The following is a 27,051-nucleotide window of genomic DNA, read 5'->3' as shown; positions in this document are numbered from 1 at the left end:
ACCAAAGAACTGTGAAAATGTGCTGTGTGTGATCTGGCATTAAGGAACATACTAAAAAAGAGCATTAATGTAAATTAAGTAGAAAGGGGATCAAAATTGAACTAACCAAGTTTGTGCAGTATTTGTAGCCAGGCTTCTAAAATTAGATATAGAAAATATAAATAGACTGCTTTAGGTAATGAGCCACCAGTGTCCAAAAAAAGGAATGAGATTATGAAAAAGCTCAGTTAACTTGATCCAAAGCTCTGAGTAATTCTTCACCCTGCAGTAGGTTTCTGCTGCCTTGTATAGGAGCATTAACTTCACAATCATAACTGGTCAGCTGTGGTAATCCACTCTCATCCATTGATTGCCCCAGCAGTCTACACGCTAAATCTGAAAAACAAAGATACGTAAGTATTTATTCATCTAATCCATGAATATTATTAAATAGCCACTATGCACTAGGTATTGGGGAAAATAAGGCAAATAAGCGCTAGAAGGGTTTTAGTCTATTAGGCAAAACCACAATCGTGTAAACAAGAAAGTGCAAAAAATTGTTACTGGTGCTATGTCACAAATGTTTAAAGGATACCTTGAAGGCACAAAGGCGTGATAAACCAATTTAGAAAAAGGCATTAAAATGTGCAAGTTTCAGCTTCTATTCAATATTGATAGCACACAGACACAGATCCAAGATAATTACTAAAAATTCATAGTTCCATCTTGAAATAGCTATTACTGATCAAATAAAATGCAACCTTACTTTTTAATCCTGCTAAGGAGTGAAAATCACTCACTTGGAGTAAAGCTCCTAAATAAAAGTTTCATATATTTTAATTCTCTTTGTGATGTTCAAGGGCAGAAAGAATAAACTAACCAGAGGGTATTAAAATAATTGTCTTTTGCTCCATTCCATTCTGTTCACTAGATTTGCATCCTTTTACGCGTTTCCAAGAAAGTGATGTAGTAGTTGCACGATCATCTGGTTGCTGTAATAATGTTCCCTAAAAACAGTAAAGTTATTTCAATTTTACTATGTTGAATTTTTTTTAAGTCAAAACTTTGAAATCAGTGTAAGTTTGCTAACAATATGTGGGCAAGATTCTTAAATACTGCCCTCAGTTATTTTAAATTCTTTTTCTTCATACTATGGTGAATTCATTTGCCGCTCATTATGACAGCTACGTGTGTAAATGCTTTCCAGTTAATTTGGGCTGAAAATATCAGTATGGATTACATCAGCACTGACTGTTCTGTGGGTAAGAAGGGAAAGTAACCTAAAGGGAAGAGAAAGAGACTTGGTGGTGATACTGGGTGTGGAATGAGGGGAGAACTATACTTATTCAAAATACATCTCTAGTGTTTGGAATTTTTACACCAAGACTGGATTCATTAAATGTTTGTATTTTTAAGAAAGAGTGTGTACAAGTGAAAAAAAACAATGTATAACTTCTGAAAATGTAACATTAGTATTTGGAAGATACAAGGAGTTACCTATATATCTAACTTAGAAATAGCACATTAGCTAGAATAGAAAAGCAAACATACTGTCACACTTACAATTCCTACTGCTTGAAAAAGTGAACCATCATGTTCTATTTTTCGCTTTCTCTGAGCATTCTGCAATGCTAGTATCTTTGGACTTAGTTCTTCCTCAGGAACAGTAGTTCTGAAAAATATTTTTTAATAAAAATATGGTTGTTTTATTTATTTAAAAAATATCCAGTTAGCTTTTTAAAAATGAAATATATAATGCCTATTTTCCAACATTAAGGAATATAATGTTATACATAAGAGAACCGTCCTGATGACTAAAGTTTATTACCTTGAAAGCCGAAGTTCATTTTTTAAAACAAAATTTCCTAAAATATGCATTTCCCTATTTAGAAAATAGAACTGAACAGAACTAAATTGATGTCACAGAGTTAAATATTGGCCTTTCATCCCACCTAATACACAGATATTCTTGGGACTACTGTAATAAAAGATTAATTTCACATTTGGGTTACGCTTTCAGTTTATAAAACGTTGCATGTTCATTACATCACTGTAGCTTCACTCCAATCCCCAAGATAATACAGGTAATATAATACACATTCTGTAAATGAGAAACCTGAGGCCTGTTAGGTAACTTGCTCTGTTGCTAATTAGTTACAGATATGGAAGTACACTGCAGGTCTCCTGATACCCAGTCTCCTTCCCAGTGATCCTCCCACTAAGCCATTTTGCCCTCAGTATTGATCTGGTTATCAAACTTGAACTATCTGCATCTAAAATTAATACTAAATAGTGAAGAACTGTTTTATGTGTCAAGTACATCGATTTTGTTACATCTGTTTCGCCTTTTCAAGAACCGCCTGCCCACCCCCAACATAATCACAGTAGCTCCTTGCTGTCCCATCTAGTTGAGAATGGCATATGGGTAAGGGATGTACTACTCTAACGGCTCTCCTACACGCAGTCTTGTTTTGTATTTTTTAAAAATTCTATGAAACCATCAATATATAGACAGGCAGATTTTTAAATTTTTATATAAATGTTACCTTTATTAAGCGTAACTCAGTCTATCATGTAAATATCATCTTAGTAGTAGTACTTTTAATGGTTTATTTTTAATCTTTGCTCTAAAAGCTGCAAATTGTCTGGTTTACCGTAGCACTTTGATTTTGCAAATTACCTAGAGAGGTAGTAAAGAAAAAGCCTCCATATAGTTCTGAATGGTTAAGTTCATAAAGTGTTTAGTGAATACTATATTGGAACTAACATAAAAAAAATTGCTAAAATGACTAGATGTTTGTTGGACTTTGGTTTTGACAAGTAAATTGTTATTCAGAAAACCAAATAGCCCATGGTTCTCTGTAGCTGTAACTGAAAATTACAGATCACTGCCAATTCTATTGCTATGTTCATTCTTCTCTCCATCCAATAACCATTTATTGAAGCAAGTGCTACATGTTAGGTACTGAGTTAAGTATTAGTAACACAGAAATGTCTGAGGAACCGTCACTGCCCAGAGGAGCTCTAAAGTCGGTTGGTGATAATAGTAAAACAATAATGTTAAATACTTCTTTGTTAATCTAAAGCCCTAAGATCCTTTCCTAGCTCTGGGAAAAGGCCTCTCCTAGCATTCTAGGTCAAAGCAGTGATGCAGGGCAGGAGAATAAAGCCATAAGCTCTAGCTATGGCAGTGCTTTTTCCTATTGCTATTGATATCTGACTCAGTCTAGGCACTGTAGAGGAATCATTCCTCTCCTCCACACACTGCTCCACTGACTTGTTTCCTCTGACTACAGCCTCAAATTTTAAATGTGTCAAATCCTATTACAAATTATACACAAAAATTGTAACTTAAAATTTGGATAGTGTCCACAAAAATAAGCTCAAAATGGATTAAAGACCTAAATGTAAGGCCAGACACTATCAAACTCTTAGAGGACAACATAGGCAGAACACTCTATGACATAAATCACAGCAAGATCCTTTTTGACCCACCTCCTAGAGAAATGGAAATAAAGACAAAAATAAACACATGGGACCTAATGAAACTTAAAAGCTTTTGCACAGCAAAGGAAACCATAAACAAGACCAAAAGACAACCCTCAGAATGGGAGAAAATATTTGCAAATGAAGCAACTGACAAAGGATTAATCTCCAAAATTTATAAGCAGCTCATGCAGCTCAATAACAAAAAAACAAACAACCCAATCCAAAAATGGGCAGAAGACCTAAATAGACATTTCTCCACAGAAGATATACAGACTGCCAACAAACACATGAAAGGATGCTCAACATCTTTACTAATTAGAGAAATGCAAATCAAAACTACAATGAGATATCATCTCACACCAGTCAGAATGGCCATCATCAAAAAATCTAGAAACAATAAATGCTGGAGAGGGTGTGGAAAAAAGGGAACACTCTTGCACTGCTGGTGGGAATGTGAATTGGTACAGCCACTATGGAGAACGGTATGGAGGTTCCTTAAAAAACTACAAATAGAACTACCATATGACCCTGCAATCCCACTACTGGGCATATACCCTGAGAAAACCATAATTCAAAAAGAGACATGTACCAAAATGTTCATAGCAGCCCTATTTACAATAGCCCGGAGATGGAAACAACCTAAGTGTCCATCATTGGATGAATGGGTAAAGAAGATGTGGCACATACATACAATGGAATATTACTCAGCCATAAAAAGAAATGAAATTGAACTATTTGTAATGAGGTGGATGGACCTAGAGTCTGTCATACAGAGTGAAGTAAGTCAGAAAGAGAAAGACAAATACTGTATGCTGACACATATATATGGAATTTAAGAAAAAAAAAAGGTCATGAAGAACATAGGGGTAAGACAGGAATAAAGACACAGACCTACTAGAGAATGGACTTGAGGATATGGGGAGGGGGAAGGGTAAGCTGTGACAAAGTGAAAGAGCGGCATGGACATATATACACTACCAAACGTAAGGTAGATAGCTAGTGGGAAGCAGCCGCATAGCACAGGGAGATCAGCTCCGTGCTTTGTGACCGCCTGGAGGGGTGGGATAGGGAGAGTGGGAGGGAGACGCAAAAGGGAGGGGATATGGGAACATATGTATACATATAACTGATTAAATTTGTGATAAAGCAAAAAATAAAAAATAAAAAAAAAATAAAAAAAAAAAAAAATTTGGATAGTGTCCATATGTTTGCTCAAACTAGCTCCATAGAAGCAATGCCATGACACATGCTTAGATTCCTGTTACAGCTTTTAAAAAATATTTAACCTATGATATACTGTTCTATAAATAAAAAAAAAGGAATTTATAACTATACATAAATTTTTTTAAATGCTTATAAATATCTATATTGAATACTGAGGACTGAAGACCATCAAGTTCAATTTGGATTGGAGAACTGGAAATACCCTTAAGTTGGAAAGGCTCTTTTTCAGGTAAGCTTAAAAAGAGCTCCAAGCTATGGAGGCAAGTAAGGATAGTTAACGAGTCTGATTTAAGCAATTACAAGAAACTGGGCCAATTTTTGAACATTTACAGAACTTACTGGCTGGATTTTATTTTTAGAGGTATTAGAAGACCCTTCTACTCCTACATTTAGATAAGTGATATGACTATAAAGTAATACACAAGCTAATTTAGAAATGGGTTTTTGAGTGCTTGTTTTAAGTTCAGAATTTGTATGTCAATTTTATGTTCCTTAAAGCATATATATCAGAAAGTTTGCTACATTTAGAAATAATTTACCATCATACATGTTTCCTCAAAAATAACAAACTATAACTTTAATGTTACATATAAATACCTTTGACTCAAAGCGACAGATAACACATTAGGGCTTCTTGGATGAGATTTTTCTGTCTGTTCTATGACTCCTTTTCCTGCTCTGTTTGGTGAGGCTGTCCGACTTCCAGTGTCACTATATGGTGATGTTGTGGCACAAGCAGTTTCTTTAGGTACGTGGGGAGGAGATGGAAATGCAATCAATATTTTAATGTCTTCCATACCATCTTTTGTCACTGTTTTTAATTCATCAGTGGTGGCTGTGGTAGTGTTGGTGGTTATAGGAGGTTCCTGCATTTGAGTCGGCTGGAATACTGTAATTGTGCTCGCACTTTGAGGAGTAGTAGAACTGCTTTCCAATGGTGACAGCTGGTCGAAGGAACGTAACTGGAAGTCATCATCCATTGGGATATAAGGAGCTAACATCTCCAAGTCTAAATCAGTGTCCTTTAAAACAACAAATACATGAGTTTTTACAATGGCCACACCATATAAAAGAAAAACAAGTTAAACCCAAAGCCAGTTTTGAATAATATATATAATAAACAAGTTCATATACCTGAGTGGAAAATGGATTCTTTGCTTCCGTGTCTTCAGCAAAAAGTTTCTCTACCAATTCCAACTTGAATTCATTGACCATATCACTATCCACATCAAAACAATATTCACTGGGACTGTTAGGCTGTAAAAAGAATTAATATATTTACTTTTCCCTGAAGAAGCTTACATAAATGTTTTGCTAGTTGTTAGAATGTGCAAACCTAACCTCAGAGAATACACAACAAAGTCTGTCTCTTCTATCAAATTTTATCTAACTAGTGAGAAATGAGATTTTTGAGCTTACACTTATAATTCTGTCAGTACACCCATTTCTAAGTGTATGTAATATAACAGCATTTATAAGATTAAAAGATGCATTTATCTGCTTATTCTAAAGAATAAAACTCACCTAATAATTCAACTCCCATATGGTACCTAACTGGCCAATAACCAGATGATACACTCACTGGAATCTAGCTGTGTACTGAGAGGCCATACTGCTGTGGTGATCTACCTAAAAATCTCACAGCTACTCTGGGGGGCAGGCAAGGATAGGGCTGGAGACTTAAGTTCTTTACTTGTATTCACCTTAATGAATGCAGTACTAGTTTAGTTTTCAGCAAGAATTCTAACCAAAAAACTATAGCTATGTATTCTAAGCATAAAATTTTGCTTCCCTCATCTTAACATTTTTGTTAGATTTACTTTTTATGGATTAAAAACAAAATGACTCGAACATTTTTGTGCTAGGCAAACTGAGCAACCAGAGAGTAGGATATATTCTCTAGAAGGCTATGAGATGTCAAATCTCCTACTTTTAGCTTGTCAGTTTGAGTCAGTAAATATTTAATGTAAAATAATATACCACTTTTTTTAGGCTTATTTGAGCCTCATTTATCAAGTCATAATATTCAAATCTGAGCTGCCGTACTCATGAGCATGTTTTTAGACATAGGAAGCTCTGAAATCAAATCATTCTAGATTGAGAAATAGAGCCCTATATGATACCTTCAGTCTTGGCCCAGCCTAGCCCTTAAAGACTATTTTTATTCTGTTTATAGGAAAACTAATATCGAGACAGAACTTGAATTAAAAAGTTACTAAATATTTTTTCTGGGTAAGACTTGGTATTTTCATGTTACTCTTATCCAGAACGTCAAAATAGTGATGGAAATTGTACTAAATTGGGCAAAGAGCTTAGAGTCCTTTCCCTTTTAAGCCTTGCTAATAATAAGCCCTTTGCCACTGGATAATTCTCCAACTCAAAGGGTAATATGAATGGGCTTAGATCAATCATAGGCATACAGTATTGTTCTCTGTGGATATCTAAGTTCAAGACTTTTTTTGTCCTACTGATATAAATACACAGAGGAGCAACATATGTTTTACCTTTTGCCTTATGTTAAGGCAGCTCATTCCCATGTTCCTGACTGTCTTTGAGCCTAAAACATGGTTTGAGGTCTAAGTCAGGCATAGCTTTTGTAGTAATTTTAAAAGTGCTAAAATTCATAGAAACAAAACTATGACATGCGGTTCAAATTTACATACATATCCCTAAACATTAAAATCTGTAAGTTATCCTTTTCTTGTTATATCATGACACCTACCTCAGGTGAACTTTGTCTGGTGCTTCCATCAGAAGGACTAGCTGGCTGATCTTGAATCTGGGGCATGGTGAAAGAAAGTTCCAGTGACTCTGGATTTGGTTCTAACTTTAATGCAACTTCCTGATTGAGTGCAGGGTCAGCACTACTTCTAAGTGGCTTTGGAGTTTCAGAGGCAGGTAATGGAGACATTGCCAAATTTATATTCTGTAATTTCTCATTGGATGAGGGGAGCATTACATCATTATACAATGGAACTTCCTCAAGTTGTTGGTCATCAGTTTCTGTGTCTGTAGGGGGAAAAATTCGTCAATTTAAAGACTATCTAGATTTCAACATATACAGAAATGTATGCTCCCTTTTACAAAAGGTTTATCTAGTTCACTCAAGTAACAAAAATGTTACCAAATTTTACTTAATCCGAAAGTCTGCAGATATTATGGTATAACCGTAAGTCTAAGTCATCTTTCCAATCTACTACTGACAACGTCTATAATCTATATAGCATAAAAACCCCTTCAGTTCCAACTTTTTCAAATCGTTTATTCATTAAAATTTAACCTAGTTTGAAATTACATTTTTCTTTTTTCAATGTTTGATTTCTGGTATGACTGTTTATCCTTTAATGCAACTTATGTCTACTGCAGTATAACTGCTAACTTGTGAAAAAATATGACAGTAGGCTATAGAAATAGCAGAGCTTATTAAAAGTGAACAATTAAAAGTGGGAAGAAGAAATACCTTAAAAACACTTTGAGAAATTACAGGGGCAAAGACCACAATGTCCAAATGATTACCAACAAAAAATGTTAAAGTTTAGACAATTAACATAGTTTAGGCAATTAACAAAATAACTAAAGACCCACCATTGCTGCCAAAATCTAAAGATATGATTGTGTCTCCAGCAGCTGGGGCCAGCAAAGTTAAAGCATCAGGTTCCTTCTTAAGTTTATCAAAGAGACTACTTGTATCTTCTGATTCAACTTTGGTGAATAGCTGAGTCATTTTCATGTCTGAAGATTCAACTGGTTTGAGGACACATTCTGTTTGTTGAAGGGAGAAAATCAAGTCGTGCTGAATAATACCACTGTCAAAAAAGAGAGATTAGTAATTCTTAAATGAGCACTTGGCACAATGTGGGGGGAAGAAGGACTCTGAAATGGCCTTGTCTCTCAAAAAAAATTCAAAATTCTGTTTTATGGAAAGGAACATTTTAAGATGCCTTAAAACAGCTCTCATGCCTACCTGGTCACATTCAGGGTTTAAAATACCAATATGAAATAAAGACCTATTAAAATTCACAATACAAGATAATTCAAGTATTTGACTAATTTCAATTAAGAAACTTCAGCTATTCCTTTGAGACGATTGGTAGTGACAAAGAAATGTAACAGTCAAGTACATGTAGGACAATAAACAGATCTTTTGTGCCCACATGTAAGGATATTGGCACAGAAGAACTCTTTGACATTCATATATGAAGCAGACCTAAGGATGGCCCTAGAATATAAAGATATATAAATGACGAAGGTCCTTCTAAGAGGGGAACTGTTTTTTCCTTGGTGGTAAGAAAATGATCTGGTGATACCACCTACAGGATAGAGTTGAAGAGAGACGATGAACAACAGCCCCATCTTCATGTTTGGCTTAATTTTATTGCTCCCTTTAATCAACAAACATTAAGTGTTTACCATGTGAAATGAACTGAGGATACAAAGTTTAAAATATCTAACCCTTGCCCTCGGGAAGTTTAAAAACCCATTGTGAAAGTATGTGTGCAAACAACTGAAATACAAAGTGATAGTTGCTAAAATGGAGAAGGTTTGTGTCACAGAGGCCAGTAAGGTGAAACTTGGACTCAAGTAGGATCTGTTAGGCAGACTGGGATAGGGGAAAAGAAGGACATTCCAAGTGGGTGATTCTTATATAATGGGAAGGTCACAAAAGAACTCTTTTGCCTAATTTTAAAACATTAAAGGATGGTGTCAGAAGTGGCAAAAATAAAAACCAAATGATGAAAGTCTTCCTAAGAGAGGTGGCCACAGATTTTAGAAAGAAGGCTAAATCTACAAAAGCATGGGAGTACAGAAAATAATGACAAATGATGCTACACAAGTAGGCAAGGGTTTATCTTGGGGGTGATAAAGGGATCTTTAAAACAACTTTAAGGAAAATGAGATGATCAGATATCCATGCAAGAAAACTCAGCCTGGTGGTAATGTAGAAGATGGACTAGAAGTGGGCAATTGCTTACTGAAATAGATCAAATGAAAGATTAGTTTATGATATCCATAATATTCACAAGCCAATCAACTAAGAGAAGAGTTCATGAATACACATGAGCCATGTGTCACACATACAGCCTTTAACAGTAATTTCACGTAGAATTTCACTTAATCCTCATTTTAACCTTTTGAGGCAAGTATTCCTAAATGGATGAAATTCAGAGAAATGAGGAGACTTCCCCAAGTCATGGAGCTAATGAGGGACAGAGGTATGATACAAACCTAACTATTCCAGGGCCAGAATTCTTCTTATAAAAATAACATAGCTGCCTTGAGATAGTTTATGCTGGTAGCTGTATGACTAGAACAAACTAATCCATAGGAGATCTGGTATTTTTTTCAAGGTCTTTTAAAAAATGGGAATAAAAAAGGATGGGGATGAATAGCTACTGATGGTAATTAGTGGAATCACTAAAATAGCTAGCCTAGAAACTCAGGTCAGAGTACTGAAAACCATAATTAGGTAGAAATGTGAAAATAAAATAAAATTCAGTGAACATTTATAATCTGTCTATAAAAGAAAAGAGTATTCAAAGACTTACTACTTGCTCCCCCCAAATATTTATTTTCCAAGCTTACCTCACAACATAATTTACACATACAATGCACTGCGGTTGAGAGTTCTTAGTGTTATATATGACAGTTGCTTGAGTTTCAACCCAGACATAGCCACCTCTTTTGGCAAGCATCCTGTACTGTCCTGTGGTGACTTGTCCTTTAGTAAACACTAGGAGTGAAAAGGAAAAGAGTCATGTAGAGAAAATAACTTTGAATTTTTAATCGAATGAATAGATGCTGAATGTTGATCATTGTTTTAGAAAAAAGGAGAAATGTTTATTTTAATAGAATCAGTTTTAACTGTTTAAATTGAGAGACAGAGAAAACACCCCAGGATAGCGGAAAATGTACCTATTTCATTCTTCTAATCCCCCAAATAAACTCCTTTCCTGCCGACCTTCACTTTAAATAAGATGAAAGCCAGGGATGAGGGACAGCAGTGACTAAAATTCCTTTAACTACTTACAGGTTGAAAGTATCAGAAATATTAGAGAATGCATAGCCCTGATTCCACAGAGAACATTCAACAAAGTGGCACTGCTATCATTTCCTTAAATTCCTGCTGTAGTTTCCAGAGAACCAAAGATGCTTCAAATAGATGTGCTAGCATATTTGAATCTCAGTTGATATCACTCTGAAATCTTCTGGCAATTTAGGCAATCTTAATTACTGATTTGGGAGAAAGTACTAGATAAATAGTAATGATGATATCATCATGAGTATTGGGACCCTGACTGTGGACTTAGGCCCATTTTTCAGTTCAAGGCTAATCATGCTAACTCAGTGACATTCAGGCATTCCCCAATCACACTGCGAAGTCATGTTTAGGTACAGATTAAACAGACAATTGAGAAATTCCAAAGTTTTACTTATCATGGGATCCTCAAATAACATTCATATGAGTAAAACTGAGCATTATGTCTTACGTCAAGTGTACCTGTTTCCACTGACTAGTGCATGATGTTGATCATATTCGCATTCATTGATTCACTGAACAGTTATTTTCTCAGTGCGTTCTTTGTGCTAACTGTTCTGAATACTTAGGTATGAATTCTGAAAATGATGCTATATTCTATGATACATATTTTTTAGATTTTTTAAAATGCCAGGGCAGTTTTATATATCATTAAATGATTCTGCTTTAACTGGTATTGGTTATAATAAATACAAAACAAAGATTTAATGACCCAGATCACTTATGAAGTGGCTTATTAAAATGTGTGGTCTAGGAAGACTGGTTAATTTTAACCAAAAAGTTAGATATATAACCAAACAGTAGAAATTGCAAGAGTTAAATAATTAGAATATCTATACTTACTATCATGATGAGTTTTGGTCAGATGATCAGAGTCCAAAGCATGATAATATTCATAAATTGAGCGGCCCAAAAGTTCTTCTGGCTCGTATCCCATCAATTCTGTAATTCTGTTAAATAAAAAATGTAAGTAAGAATAAAAATGACGGAAACTAACTAATGAAGAACATTTTGCTTCTCCAGAGTAACTGATATGCCTTAATCTTATGGACAATTGAATTTTCAAAAATAAAGAGCATTCTTCTTTGTTTAGATAAACTTATATCTCACCTATAGTAACTCTACAGTTACTAAATGCAGCACCATGCATTTCTTTAAGCCTAAGGGTTCATCCTGCTATTTAACCCTTTTATCTCTGTTACCTATTTTATTGTACATACTTTTGGTAATAAGACAGTTAATTAATGTAATAGATAGATATGAAGGACTGCTAAATTAAATGATAAAAGCTTTAAAAGTAGTTAATGACATTTAATTTAAATTATAGACTAAACCCATAACATTATTCTACCATAAAACCAGATTCTTTTTGTGTGTGTGTATACAAAATCAGATTCTTTATATAACAGTTCCTCTAGGCAAGGCTTCACACTTTGGGGGATCAATATCTACTACAAAATTTTAACATAGGAACTAAATAAATTCATATTATGTTGGTTTGGGGAGATACTCTTGTACTTAGTTTTTGAAATTACATAAAATTATAGGAATTCATTTCAGATGAAACTGTGATATCAAACTGAAAATGAACTGGAAAATAATCCATTTACCCATTCTGGTTCCCTGGCAGTTCCTTTAGAACAGAGACTAGATCTATGACTTTCTCTAACCACAGTCTGAAATGGAGCCCACTTCATGAGAAAGAGAAAGCTGTCTTCTTAGCACCATGCTAAACAGAAATATTCTCTCCTTTTCAGGGAGCAAAACATGAGTTAAGTTCTTTGATTTCTCAGACTTTAGGATTCAAAGGACTTTCTAACTGAGGCACAAGCAAAAGTTATATAATGCACTGTATCCAAAAAACCAGCTAACTCCAGAAAACACACAGGGGAGATATCCTTCTCCTAAAAAATGTATAAAAGTAATACTCTTTGTGTTGTCACACCTTAAGGCAAGATCTGCCATAGTTTATTCCAAAATAAATAAACAGATAAATTGCTGATTTGCAAAAAAAACCAAAAACTAAACTAAACTAAGCCAAAATCCAGAATTCTTTACTAAGGGATATCTCTAAACACATCTACACTAGGTGGCAGCATTACAAAGGAAACTACTGCTAAAAAAAAATCCTATTTCTTTAAATTATGCTTTAAAAATGATTTTAATTGGTCTCATATAGGTTATATGTTTGAATAAAACTCTCATGGAATTAAATTTTTTTCATTATTTAAACCTTTATATTCCCATATGTGCCTGGCGTTGTTCTGGATGTGAAAGTGCAAAGGCAAACCTCAAAGTATGGTGAATTTTCTGATGCACTTACCACAGTACTTATGAAATTATGTGGCAAGTGCAGTGATGGGAATCGTGCAGGAATCAGAGGAACCAGCCCTATCCATGATAAGGAATGGTGGTGGTGAGGGACAGCTTCTTAAAGGAGACTTATGAGTTGAGTATAAAAGAGAGTCAAAGAGAGAGCAAAACCATTTCAGAAAGAAGGTACACTACAAGCAAAGCCAGAGATGAGAAAATGGTCGACACTGTACAGGCAACAAAGACTCTGACGTGGTTAGCAGGGGGAAGTGGGGAGGTGAGGCTGGAGAAGTAGGCAGGAGGATCAGATTAATGAGAGCTTTTGTGTATCACGTTAAGGAGCTCTGATTTAATCAGACGTCAATCAGTGCTTCTCAATCTGAGCTGAGGTATGTCTATCACTAAAATATAAACATCAAAATATAAACAGCATTATTTTCCTAGAAGGTCAATTGTATTCATATTTGAGGGAGAAAGGTCAAGATAATTTAATGTTAGAGAAATACATAGCTTTTTGTACCAAAAAGGGGAGGAGTGATCCAGAAAGTTTAATCAGAAAGTGTTTTTAATGGACTAGGAAACCTGTAATCTAAAGCAACTATGCAGTACAGGATTCATTCATTCTAAGTATCATGGGGCGGGAATTAAACTTCATTTCTACTTTAGTGCCACAAACATAGTAGATGCTCAAATGTCTGAATGATTATAAGTGGAAATTAGTATAATAAATAATAGCCATTTGGGGGACATTTTGGATATAAGAAGTTTGATATGTTAGATTTTCTCAAAATTGAGTAAAATTTTTTCTGTATCTTGGTTCTTAGGGGTTATAGCTGTGAGAAGTTCCTAGAAAGAGCTCTAACCAGAAAACAACAATCTCCTGGTCAGACTCGAAACCTTACTTGGTTGGTCTCTAAGCAGGCTGCCTTTACCCCTCTGTCACGACCATTTTGCTTATTTTCTAATATAACCAGAGGGGAATGTCACTCCCTTTCTTGTTTTCTCATTGTAGCTCTATCACTTTTCTTTCTCCCCAGCCCACCCCTATACTTCATACTGGTTCAAAAAATAAAAAATAATTCCTAAAAAAACGATGGGCCATCTCTGTTCTATCATACATTGACATAAATACAGCCAGTAAACACCATAAAATACTTCTTAGCTCTCTGTCTTCATTTTTCTTAAAGCTAACCCCAGTGGTGAAGCAGTCACTATGTGTACTAGGCACTCAACAAACTCCTTACAACAGCCTTTTGAAGCGTGACCCTTACTTAACAGATAAGGAACATGAGATTTTAGTACATTTAAGTTCTAACACCCAGGCCACACTATAAGTACCAGGACTACAAACCAGGACTGAATCAAGAATTATGTGATTCCAAAGCCAGTGCTCTGTCACATTTTCTTGTCCAGTAGGGCTGGGGCTTCTTATCCACTTCATGTTAGAGCTAAGGGCTTCAAATTGGTTTTCTCACATAATGTTCAAGTTGAAGATAATACAGATACATGTATTATACTCTAAACAAACTGATGCTCAAAGAAAAGTAGTAATGTGTCTAAGATCATCTGGATATAGGCAGCAAAGTCAGAATTTAGTAGTCTGGGTACAGAACCTATGCCTTCAGCCACTGTGTTACACACTCTTATAGTACAAAATGGGACAACCAAGCAAATAATTACAAAAGCTGAGAAAAGGTTATGACAGAATATGTACAAGGAACGGTAGTTTTTTAAAGAAACAAGGAAAGCTCTACAAGTAGATGCAGTAGGTGGCTCTTGGAAGCTAAGTACGTGTTTGGAGTTGAGGAAACCATCATTGCACTAAGACAATAAAAACAGCATGTGGAGTTCTCTGGCTGTAGGGTGTTGGGGGCATCATCAGAAGGGGTCTTCCCCTCCTCCTGATTAATTTGGAGAAGTCAGCAGGGGCCAGATCGTAAATATCTCTGCTTGCCATACTAAGAAGTTTAGATTTATTGCATAGGTCTGTTTTTCTTTCAGCTTTTCAAAATGTATGTCTTCCTTTGATAAATAAAAATCTCCTGCTCTTACAATATTTTTTATAAACAAAAGTTTTTTTGTGTGTGAAGATGAAGGGAAGCAACTGAGGCATTTTCACATGACATGATATGATTTTCACATGAGGAAGTCCACTTCTTGGAAACCTGGATGAGATTAAAAGGGCACAAATCTGTTGGCAGAGATGCAGTTAGGAGACTATGGCAACAGTTCAAGCCAAAGGTAATAGTAAGCTGAAGAACTCAATGGCAGGAAAGCAAGAGTGGAAGGAGGGAATGGATCAGGAGGTATATGTAGATAGTAAATCTATTAAGATTTAGGAACCAACGGAGTGTAGATAATGAAAGCAAAAGAAAAGTTAAGGACGACTTCCCAATGTTTGCTGGAGTCATGTGTCTACAGTGGTATATTAATCGTGACAGGCATTAAAAGAGGAAAAGCTGTTTTTGAAGTTGTTGTTTAGGGGTAGAAGTGTTTCAGTCAAGTACAGAAATATTTAGTTTATAACACAGAAGAATATCCAGATAAAAATATCAAATTGGCAATTAAATGGAAATAGTTATGAGTAGAAATTTGAGAAACAGCAATAGAAACCATGGGCAAGGATGAAGCTGCTCAGGAAAAATATGTAGGATGAGGAGATGACCAAAGACTTTCCTTTCTAATCCACAAACAGAAGTAATCCTTCCTCAAATTATGCACTGTATATCTCTGAAATATATTTATTCTTTCTTTAAATAAATTAGAAACCCTAAAGGAAAAAGACCTCATCTTAATAATCTCTGGATAGCACCTGCTAGAGTAAGTATGTATGGTACATAGTAAATGTGCAATAAATGTGGCTGAATTAATCTATAAAGTTAATTTTACTAAATTCTAGGATGTATGGTTGTATTCACCTTAAGTGGAAGAAAGCATACATAGTCTTTATTACAGTTAATAGTTAAAAAACGTTCTGTGGACTAATTAAAAATTTCAAGTTATATTTTATATTTCATTTACCTTTCATCACAATACGAAAACTTCATATCCAGACTGTGACGACTGAGAAAAGTCTTGCTGTCTAAAGGAATTTCAATATTTGATGGATGAGGAATGGGTTCACAAATCAGCACCAAGCACGTCATAGGTGGTTTCTTATACCCACATTGAGATTGGTTACTATTGGTATCATATACATGAATATGGCCTGTGCAGTGAAGTACCTACGTATGAAGAAAAACAAAGCAGTTTTTAAAAAAATTTATGCTAGTAAAAAACAAAATGCAGAGACAGTTGAGTCTGATATGGCAAGTAAGCTTTGATAAAATTTATTGTCATTAGTAGATTACTACATTTTTGAAAATCAATAAATGTTTTCCCTACAACACCACCCATGACCTACTCCTCAGGCACCGTAAGATTACTCTTTAAAAAAATTTGCCTTCATACAAATCTGAGCCGATTTTTCACTTATCTGGTCACTGTTTGATGGTTATTTATTTATTTATTTATTTATTTATTTGCGGTATGTGGGCCTCTCACTGTTGTGGCCTCTCCCATTGCGGAGCACAGGCTCCGGACGCGCAGGCTCAACGGCCATGGCTCGCGGGCCCAGCCGCTCCGCGGCATGTGGGATCTTCCCAGACCAGGGTACGAACCCGTGTCCCCTGCATCGGCAGGCGGACTCTCAACCGCTGCGCCACCAGGGAAGCCCTGATGGTTATTTTTTGATCTGATGACTGTGTTTCAACACTGAGCAAAGAAATGATACAACAATGAATAGAAAATTAATCTCTATCAAGATTCAAACACTGGGTGGTTGGCAAAGCCAGTAGTGTCACAATGCACATAACTTAAGTTCATGCCTCAAACTGGTGAATCACTACACTGTTTGGATGTTAAATCTATAAATGCCAAGGAACAGTAAGTTTTTCCCGCATAGTTCTAATACTGTCTTAATTTTATTTATTTATTTATTTATTTTTGGCTGCAGTGGGTCTTCGTTGCTGCGCATGGGCTTTCTCTAGTTGTGGCGATTGGGGGCTACTCTTCGTTGCGGTGCACAAGCTTCTCATTGCAGTGGCTTCTCTTGTTGCGGAGCACAGGCTCTAGGCATGCGGGCTTCAGTAGTTGTGGCACATGGGCTCAGTAGTTGCAGCTCACAGGCTCTAGAGCACAGGCTCAGTAGTTGTGGCACACGGGCTTAGTTCCTCCGCGGCATGTGGGATCTTCCCGGACCGGGGCACGAACCCGTGTCCCCTGCATCGGTAGGCGGACTCTCAACCACTGCGCCACCAGGGAAGCCCGGCAGGTGGATTCTTAACCACTGCGCCATCAGGGAACTCCTCCAATGTTGTCTTAATACTAGAAATGTCAAGATGTATTAATTTATCTATAAATCAAGTGCATTCACAGATCATTTTTACTTACTTTCCATGTTGCAGACTTTATGTTCATAGTTCTTCCCCGGCTAGTTAGGGTACACTTCATTCTGAGAAAAAAGCTCCGCTGTGTATTTTGCTCTTTACCCTTCTTCACAAGGCCTAATGAAAACATGAAATAAAGTTAAAAAACATAATTAAACACATAAATTTATTACAGTAAGAGTAGCATAGTCCCCAGCACCTAGGTGCTATTCAATGAAAAGTGTCAACATGAGCACAACTGCTTTGCGCATTCTAACACACCCAAGGGTTAACACTTCTAGTAAGTAATGGGTTCACAGTAGTAGTGATTCCCTGAGTTGGTGGGATGAGAATCCATATTTGGGATAGCACTTAATCATTTCACATTCAAGCCAGTAAGGTTGGTCAAATTACAAAGAAATATAAACATGGTATGAATTTGCCCTATAACTGTGTTATCAGTGTACAAAGCACACCCAAAAAATGAACTTCAGCAAACTCCTCCAAACTTTTACTAGATGTGCTAGCTCAATTTATAATAAATATTCTGTATATTAACTTTTAAAACAGAAAATTTCTTTTCAATAGCAAGTAACATTTTTATATATCTGATTTTTCTTAAATCTTCCTGTAAAGCAAAAAGGAAATTATCTCTACTTTGTTACTAGGAAAAAAAAAAAAAAAAAAAAACCATGTTGAATGACTTTTCAAAGCAAAGTTAGATTTAAATAAACTCAAGTCTATTTACTCCCATTCCAAGCCTCAGATAACTAAAAAAATGAGATTAGACTCAGGTGACTAAACAAACAGCAACTTGATTTCTCCTCTTCGTTGATCAGTCTGATTCACAACAAATACAAAAATATTCATTATTCAGGATCTGGACTAGATACTTCAGGCAATATAAAGATGAATAAGACACAATGCCTGTCCTGAAGAAGTTAAAGATTGAGTATACGTAGTGAGGCCAACAATGACAACAATACGATGTAGAGTAAGCGCCCAAGGCTTACAAGAACTCTTTAAAGGAGTACAGAGAGAGATTAGAAGATAACTTCTAGTCAAGGGGAAATCTAGTCAAGGGGAAACCAAAAAGTCCTTCTTAGAAAAATAGAGATTAGAATTTCAGTAAGTAGAGATGAATAAGAAGAGTATTCCAGACAGAAGGAAGAGAACGAAAAACAGAGGTGAGAAAAAACAGCACATATCTGGGAAACAGTGCATAGTCCAGTTTGACTATAATATAAAGTACATGCAGAGGAGTAATGAGACAAACTTAGAAGGGATGGTTAGGGCTATGACTACAGAGGGCCATGGATGCCACAATGAGGAGTCCAGCCTTAAATATACAAAATGCAGCTTCTAAAAATTTTGAGTTGGGAAGCACAATAGGAACTTCAGGAACATTAATCTAGCATCAATATATATGATATGTTAGAATTAGAATACAATGATGGTAATGAGGGGCTGAGCAGCAGGCAGTAGAAGTGAAAAGAAGGGTGACAAAAGACAAATGAAGAGGTAGAATCTATAAAAACTCAAAGATTAATGGAAATAAGGGAGAAGAGAACTTTTTTAAAAAGACCTAGAGATTTTAAGGCTAGTATATTGAAAGAAAAGTAACATGTGGAAAAGAAACAAGATAATATGTTTAAATTTAGGCTGCTTAGCTAGAAATACTGGACTCTTGAGAAAGAAGAGTTCTAGTTCATACTCACAATTATGGAATATAGGCAAGTTGGGGCAGTCTTGGTGCTGATGCAAGTTATTTGAGTTTACTTAAATAGGACTGAATTTGCCCTCCCTAGAAGCATTTGAAAGTGGATTTTAAAAAGACACCACAAGAACCATAATGGTCTTGGTGATGGTATTAGGGATGTGTGTGTGTTGGGGGTGGGCGTTGTGGTAGCAGCAGAGATCCACATGTAAATTCTCTGGGGTATTTTCAGTCCTTCAAAATCTAAACTTGAATTGGACTGACCTTTGGGAACCCAAAGCCTTTGAACTGGGACATGAAGATATTAATAAATTTAAAAACTATGGTAAGTGAAAAGTACTAGCATTTTCCTAATGAAAAAAAGTTTTTAAACAACTAAGTTTTTAGCCCTATAAAAATAAATATTTTATAATAATTTAATGAACTCTAAATTTTATTTTTAGAATTTAAATGAAATAGGACTATGCTGTATAAACAATACCACAGGCTCTTAGTGTGATGCATTGCAGCAGCCCCACTTTGCTAAAAGTGAAAATCTGCATTTTTCTTTCCCAACAAAATATCAAAAATTCATTAACATTAGGAATGATTTTTTTAAATGTTCATAATTAAATGACAGATTTATTATAATAAGAGAGCACGTGTGCTTTGAATGTTCATGTGCTTTAAAAAAACATTTGCTTGGGCTTCCCTGGTGGCGCAGTGGTTGAGAGTCGGCCTGCCGATGCAGGGGACACGGGTTCGTGCCCCGGTCTGGGAAAATCCCACATGCCACAGAGCGGCTGGGCCCGTGAGCCATGACCGCTGAGTCTGCGCGTCCGGAGCCTGTGCTCCGGACGGGAGAGGCCACAACAGTGAGAGGCCCGCGTACCGCAAAAAAAAAAAAAAAAAATTTGGTTAAAAACATACATTTAAGCTATAATAAGTAGACTATATCTGATTTAGAATAATGCATTAGCATCATTACCAAATCAAGACTTCCATATATCAATGCATTTATAGTCTAGCCCAAGGGAAGCACTGAGCTGCCAATACAAACCTCAAAGTGTAAACACTATATTAAACTCATCAACAGCCCACTTAGGTCCTTGCTTAGAGTATATTTACTCCTCCTTTACACAGAATTCTAAAAAGTATTCATTTGCTTTCCAAGTTCACAGTAAGAACACGGCATGAAATTAAATAACTGAAGAGGGCTCCAAGGTGAGAAATGGCAGTAGAATGTAGTGAGAGTTGGTGAACATGAAAAGAGCTCTAAAGTACTACGGAGTGTGGACTTGAGCCAGTCTACCTTAGTTTAACCCTTACTCTGCTGTTTATTAACCAAGTAATCTTCAGCCAGTTATTCAATAACTCTGTAACTCAGTTTCCTCAGTAAAATAGAAATAGTTAACCTCACAGGGTTTTTAAAGGAGTTAAAGCACATAAAATTCAGAAAACAGTGTCCTGGCACAGAGTAATCTCTCAATAAATGTTAACTAGTAGTATAAATGAGGTGAGATTAAACAGAAAACCATAAAAAATGATTAACAAAGAAATATAAATGAGGTTGTTTAATGTGGAAGCAAACAAACTTACACTTAAATGGGAGAGCTGCAAAGAGCAACCACAGAGCAAAATGACAAATTTTCAGTGTGGTAACTTTTGAGTCATGAAAGAAAGATCAAATTATGATCCATATACTCTGTTTAAGAAGGCACAAGTGTGGGCTTCCCTGGTGGTGCAGTGGTTGAGAGTCCACCTGCCAATGCAGGGGACACAGGTTCGTGCCCCGGTCCGGGAAGATCCCACGTGCCACAGAGCGGCTGGGCCCGTGAGCCATGACCGCTGAGCCTGCGCGTCGGGAGCCTGTGCTCCGCAACGGGAGAGGCCACAACAGTGAGAGGCCCGCGTACCGCAAAAAAAAAAAAAAAAAGTCACAGGTGTGAAAAGACTTTAATTCAGTTTTTGGTAGTTCACAAGGTACTTTTCTCCCAAATCGTGAAACATTTGATTTTTTTTTTTTTTTTTTTTTGCGATATGCGGGCCTCTCACTATTGTGGCCTCTCCTGCTGCGGAGCACAGGCTCCGGACGCGCAGGCTCAGCGGCCATGGCTCACGGGCCCAGCCGCTCCGCGGCACGTGGGATCTTCCCAGACTGGGGCACGAACCGCGTCCCCTGCATCGGCAGGCGGACTCTCAACCACTACGCCACCAGGGAAGCCCCCAAACATTTGATTATTTTTAACAATTCATTCCTGAGTTAAAGGTCCGAGCAGGTCTTTTTTGTTACTGCTAATGTGGAGGCATCCATAATGTAATACTTTCTAACTGAACTGCATAGTCTCAAATTATTGTGAACAACCTGAGGGGTCAGACAGCAGTTATGCTCTTTAAAATTGGGTAAACTTTTTCTTTTTCTTGGGCATTTAGAAGCTTGAACCCGAACTGGCACCTCAACTTTAATAACTGTCTAAAATCCTATTATTTGTATTATGACTTGCCCTTGCCTTAAAGTTACATTCTAAATTAACTTCCTTGGTCCTGATTTTTATTTATTTTTCCATTTCATCAATTCTTATATTTGTATAATTATTTATGGATTAGGTGGGCTTTTTTTAAAATTTAGGTATTTTTAAGAAATTCCTAAAAAATAGAATAACATGGACTTAACAAAGAATAGAGTAACATTTTATTAAGCATGAAATGAGGTTTGGCCTTAGGTTACAACAGCAAAATTTTTAAATTAGTGACAGTATCCAATTAGGTAAAACCACCTGTCACAATAAATCGAACAATAAACTTTTCTTCTCACCATTTCTGTGTGTAAGCATTTCTCTCATTTCCTCATGGTCACACGGATGAGTAAAATCAAACACACTGTGTCCGGTTAGTTCAAACTGTAAAAACATTAAAAAAAAAAATTAGACCTATAACATAAAATCTTAAATACATATAGAAGGGCTCTTAATATGTGGGTATTTTACCTGAGTTAATCCCATGTACTTGTTCACATTATCAGAAATGTAAATCATGTCACCATCATCTGTGAGAACCATAACAAAACCATCCAAGGCTTTCAAATAAAAGCAATTCATCTGTGCCTTCATTTCATCTTCAATATCCAAATCACCTAAAAAAAGCACAAGAAGGAAAAAATAATTAGTTAAAAAGTTATACTTAAATGCTAGTAATATTCAGATGTTTTTATAAAGTTTTCCCCAGATACTTTATTTAATACATGCAGCATATATTTTTTCTATATATTTAAATTTTTTCTCCTGTCATTATTTTAACACAAAACAGTCAAGGCCAGAGGACAGGAAGACTAAAATTAGATTTGCCAGGGGCTTTTAATGATTATTTAAACTAATGAAGCAAGGCAAACCACTGAAAAGAGAAGGGTCATGTCATTAAAAGTAAGATAGATACAGGTAGGTAGGTAGGTAGGTAAGTGCAGCAAGAGAAAAAGGGGGAGGGAGGCCAATATCTTAAAATTCCTGAATGAAGCTTTAAAAGCAGGCAATAAAAAGGATATCATGTTACAAAAGAAGTGAGAGTATGACCACCTTCTAAAAGTAATTTCCAATTACTTCTGATTTCTAATTTTTAGACCTATCATGTCCTTGTAAAACAACTCACCAGCATCCAGAAGTTTCCTCACACGCAAATAGCTGATGGTAAGCCTCATAACAGAAGCCTTATCAAGATGTGAGCTCACATTATGGGGAAGTGGCAACTGATGAGCAAGCTCATAAAAAACTTCAGACTCTTTACTTCGTCGAGATCTGGCTGCATCTCTAGACTTCTCTTTTCGACGTTCAGAACTTATCCTATTTAACAAAAGAGGAGGAGGAGAGAAAAAAGACAGAATACGTTAGTTTGCGTTTGCTTGAATAAAACTCATTTTACATTTTTCTGCTTACCATGAAAGGATAAGAAGATGCCATGTAGTTAAATTATATAGCGATTTATCCTACTACATAAATGTATTTTTTTAAAGACAGCTACACAAATTTTTGGATTACTGCAGACAAAAGGAACTCTCACAAGAAGTCTAAGGTGAAGCTTCACACCTGTCCAAAGCAAGTGTTTCCTCCCTGGCACATCAAATTGGAGAGGATGTTTTTGATTGGCCAAAATCTTAAAAGTAGCCTGTACATCTAAGACTGCACTTTCATAGCCATTCAAAAGTAGTCTCAACTTAGAGACTTTTTACCCTATATGCTACCACATGAGCAATACTGACTATGAGCTACAGGAATTTATATCAGCATCTATAATCAGCTACTGTTTTCAGCTTGCTTACTCCTTTAGCAACCCCTTATCTATTCAGTATTACTGGCACAAAAGGTACCAAATAAATGCAGGCATATGGAAGAAAAAAATGATGTGGCATAATACTAAGAATTTAAGAGAACAGTTTAAGAAAAACTAATAAGGGTGTCAATATAATCATACGTCTTTAGGGAACTCTTCCAAGAATAAAATCAGTCAGAAAGATTTTCATAAGTCATCCAAGCAGAGCCATCTTCCTTTGCTTCACTGTGTAGCACTACCTATTCCTCCTGACCCAGCTGAAGGTAAACAAGGCTAACCTGGTTCTATCCTTAGCTTCTTCTTTAATAGCTATTGTTTATTAAAACCTACTATGTGTCAAACACTATCCTGTACTAGTTCTCTCATAACAACCTGTAAACAGGTTAAATATTATCCCTATTTTACGGATGAGGAAACTGGGATTCAGTAGGTTAAAAATAGCCATGCAGTAGCAGACAGGATTTCAACACAGGTGGTTTTTTTTTTTTTACTTAAGTCTCTGCTCTTCCACAAGGCTTTATCTTCTTAATGGAGAATACTGCTTCTACCTCAAATACTCAGCTGCTCTCCTATGACCCTCAACCTAATCCAATTAAATCAATTATTTATTAAATGTTGAAAATAGCCATTACCATTTATTGAGCACTTAGCACTGTGCTAAGAACCTTGCCAGCATTATTTCACTTAATCTTCCTTATATTCTGTGAATTAAGCACATGACTGTCTCCACCTTAAATCTCTCCTCCCTCCAATGATCTACAAAGTTATGAGGTTCAATCATAGAAGTAACATTCTCAAAAACAAGCAAGGCTCTTCATTCTCAGAGTATGCTCCTGTTATGCTGTATAATTACAAAGTGAAATTCCAGCAGCGGTGTTTTGACAATAGTGATGATATAGTTTTAGCACTTGCTCAAGTTTGTGTGCTCATCTGACTTTTATACTTTAATAAGGAATGTGAACATTTGCTATTATTAGTGAACTTTGATACAAAAATTTCAATTCAAGCAACTAGATCAATTTAACTTGAATACCTTGAGATTGAAGGTGAGCTATTAAAAATTATTACTACTTATAACTACTGATCTATGTGATCAGGATTTTCTCAATGCTGTAGAATTTTTAAAAAACACAAAAATATATTCTATGCTATAAGTCTAACATGAAAATCCAAGTGTCCTCAGTCTACAACTTCATTTTTTATTTGCATTAGAACTTCATTGTTCTCATTGATTTTAAGTAAATGTATTAAATTTGAACTTTAAAATGTACAATAATAAAAATTTTTAAAACCTATCTTATACATATACTGAAGTTCCTGGGGGTGGGGGAGACATCTAGTGTGTCCCTATTGGCCCTAGCCTCTCAGATACTGTTTCTCTCACTTCTTTTCCCTTTTGAATTGGCAGGTAAGAGGCAGCAGTGGAGTGGGAAACAGATTCCTGTCTGGTTCAAGTAAAATCACCAAAAAAACAGTGATGATCAATGATCTCATGATAAACCTGAATATTGGTTCAAATGCCACAATTAGTGCAGGTGATCAGAATTTAATCAGCAACTTTCATCAGATTTACTAAGCCCTCTTTCTTTTAATTACTCAACCAAATCTAAGCTACCAACAAATTACTACCCAACTGAAACACCTGGTGAAAAACTTAAATCCTTATATTACATGCTATATGCTTTTAAAGGGCATCGGATCAAGCTAACCATGCTGAAATAGTTGTATTGTTCAGAACTTTGAAGATAATGAATGTCCAAGATATGGCAACCACGTTTTATAAGACAAATCCATTAGAAATGTGAGCTTGGATAGAACATTTAAAGGATAATATATTTAAGCTAGTGAAGACTGTGAGAATAAGAATTTGAGCATGAGCCAGGATTTTGGAAAAAAAAGTAAGCCTCAATAAAACAAGTAATATGATATCTCAAGAGTTGACAAACCTAAATTAGATGAAGAAGGTGATGAAAATCAGTATGTCTTCTATTCATAATCAATCTAGACATAAAGCAATCAGGAGACCTGTAATAAAGATTTAATGAAGAAATTTATCTGATGTTCTTCACACGTGACTACAGGAGCTCTTAAAACATTTCTCAGCTTAAAGCTAAAACTTCCAAAATTCTTAATAGTTTTAGCATCTAAACTGCCCAGCTTCTTGTCTACTCACAGGAAGGCTCTTTTTATCAGTTCATACCCCACAGAATTACAGTACTATTGACCACAAATTATTTCTGGTAGAGCATGGAATCTAGGTCCCACAAAGATGAATCCTGTACTATTTATTACTTACTATTTAGATGGCACAATAAAAGTTTTGTAGACCAGAACAGGCAGATTTTTAGCATGCAAATAAGGGCACTGTTATTCTCTAAATTACCAATTCCATCTATGTTGTGTTTATTAAGTACAGATCAAGTAAAGATAGTCACACTAGAAATCAGTCAAGAGTACAGTAAAAATTCTGTCTTTTGAATAGTTTGCTTACCCATTTCCATGACCATTTTAGAATCAATGTTTGAGTAAACTAGCAGTATAGCTTAATCTTTGTGGTACTATAGTTTTCACATACTTACTATTTCATTATTATTTAGCATACAGTACTGGACAAGAAGCTAGTAGTTATATCTTCATATGATTTTGTATAGGAAATGCATTTAGAGCTGCTGTCTTATTAAGCTTCTTGTGTACAGAGTTCATGAATAAGCAATAGCCATTTTACAGAGAAAGGCTATTATTCTTCAGATTAATAAGAACACAAAATAATTGCATATATGTTAATTCATCTGTGTTGTCTACTAATTGCACAAGAAAAGCCTGTTGGCATTCCTAATTGTAAATATTGGCGACTTTAAGAACTGAAGTTAGATCATAATCATTCGAAATGTTAACAGATGATCAGACATTTCTAATAAAGTTAAGGTATAAATTTTTAAAAAATCTCTCAGCTCTATTATTTGCAGCTTTAAAAATTCTTTCTGGCCTTGAAGGTATAAGTTGTTGTTGTTTTGCACTTCTTGTGTATTTCTATAAGATAGACATTCTGAAGTGAAATTCCATGATCTAAAGGATGTGGCATTTAAGTTATCCTTTCCAAAAAGATCTGTTTCCGTTTTTGTCTCTGCCAACCCATGAATGTGTATTTATTTGCCCATGTGTTCTGTGGTAATATATATTATGGGTCTTTTTTATTGTTTTAATTTTTGCCAAGCTGAGAGATGAAATTTGTATATCTCATTGTTTTAACTGCTCTGTACTTCTTAATGTCTCAGGTCAGAGGAAATTCCAAGGAAATTTTCATTCTTTAGTTGGCATTTTGGCCTGCAGCTTTAAATCTAAACATCTACACATGGTGCGTACTATGTACACAGTGGTATTCTAAACGTTTTTCACCTATTAACTTATTTAAATCATTATATCATCACCATATTACAGATAATGGAACCTGGATAAATAGTTTACCCATTTACACAGTTAATAAATGGTAAGCCTATATTCAAACTTAAGCAGTCTGGCTCTAGAAACCATGCTATTAACACTAGACTATGCTGCCTCTCAGAAACTCATTTTAATAACCAAGGTAA

General features: G+C 35.7%; 1 protein-coding gene across 2 annotated transcripts in view; it reads right to left on the bottom strand.

Annotated features, from left to right (window-relative positions):
• Positions 1-223: 223 nt before the first annotated feature.
• The window catches only part of HIF1A (hypoxia inducible factor 1 subunit alpha), a gene marked incomplete at both ends in the record, with an annotated part of 42,395 nt that continues 15,567 nt past the window's right edge, over positions 224-27,051 (bottom strand). The window contains 14 exons of one of the 2 annotated variants that reach the window (XM_079700510.1): positions 224-375; positions 860-986; positions 1,531-1,651; positions 5,290-5,714; positions 5,827-5,949; positions 7,415-7,701; positions 8,278-8,498; positions 10,276-10,423; positions 11,573-11,679; positions 16,064-16,266; positions 17,474-17,586; positions 21,960-22,044; positions 22,132-22,277; positions 22,787-22,977. In XM_079700510.1, coding sequence (XP_079556636.1) covers positions 224-375; positions 860-986; positions 1,531-1,651; positions 5,290-5,714; positions 5,827-5,949; positions 7,415-7,701; positions 8,278-8,498; positions 10,276-10,423; positions 11,573-11,679; positions 16,064-16,266; positions 17,474-17,586; positions 21,960-22,044; positions 22,132-22,277; positions 22,787-22,977 — 2,449 coding nt within the window. The remainder of the gene's footprint in view (positions 376-859; positions 987-1,530; positions 1,652-5,289; positions 5,715-5,826; positions 5,950-7,414; positions 7,702-8,277; positions 8,499-10,275; positions 10,424-11,572; positions 11,680-16,063; positions 16,267-17,473; positions 17,587-21,959; positions 22,045-22,131; positions 22,278-22,786; positions 22,978-27,051) is intronic. The other variant, XM_079700511.1, reaches the window with a different exon arrangement.

Source organism: Hyperoodon ampullatus (assembly GCF_949752795.1).
Source record: "Hyperoodon ampullatus genome assembly, chromosome: 3".
Classification (NCBI taxonomy): domain Eukaryota; kingdom Metazoa; phylum Chordata; class Mammalia; order Artiodactyla; family Ziphiidae; genus Hyperoodon; species Hyperoodon ampullatus.
The sequence above is the reverse complement of the archived record's forward strand: the minus strand, read 5'-3'. Positions and strand labels throughout refer to the sequence as shown.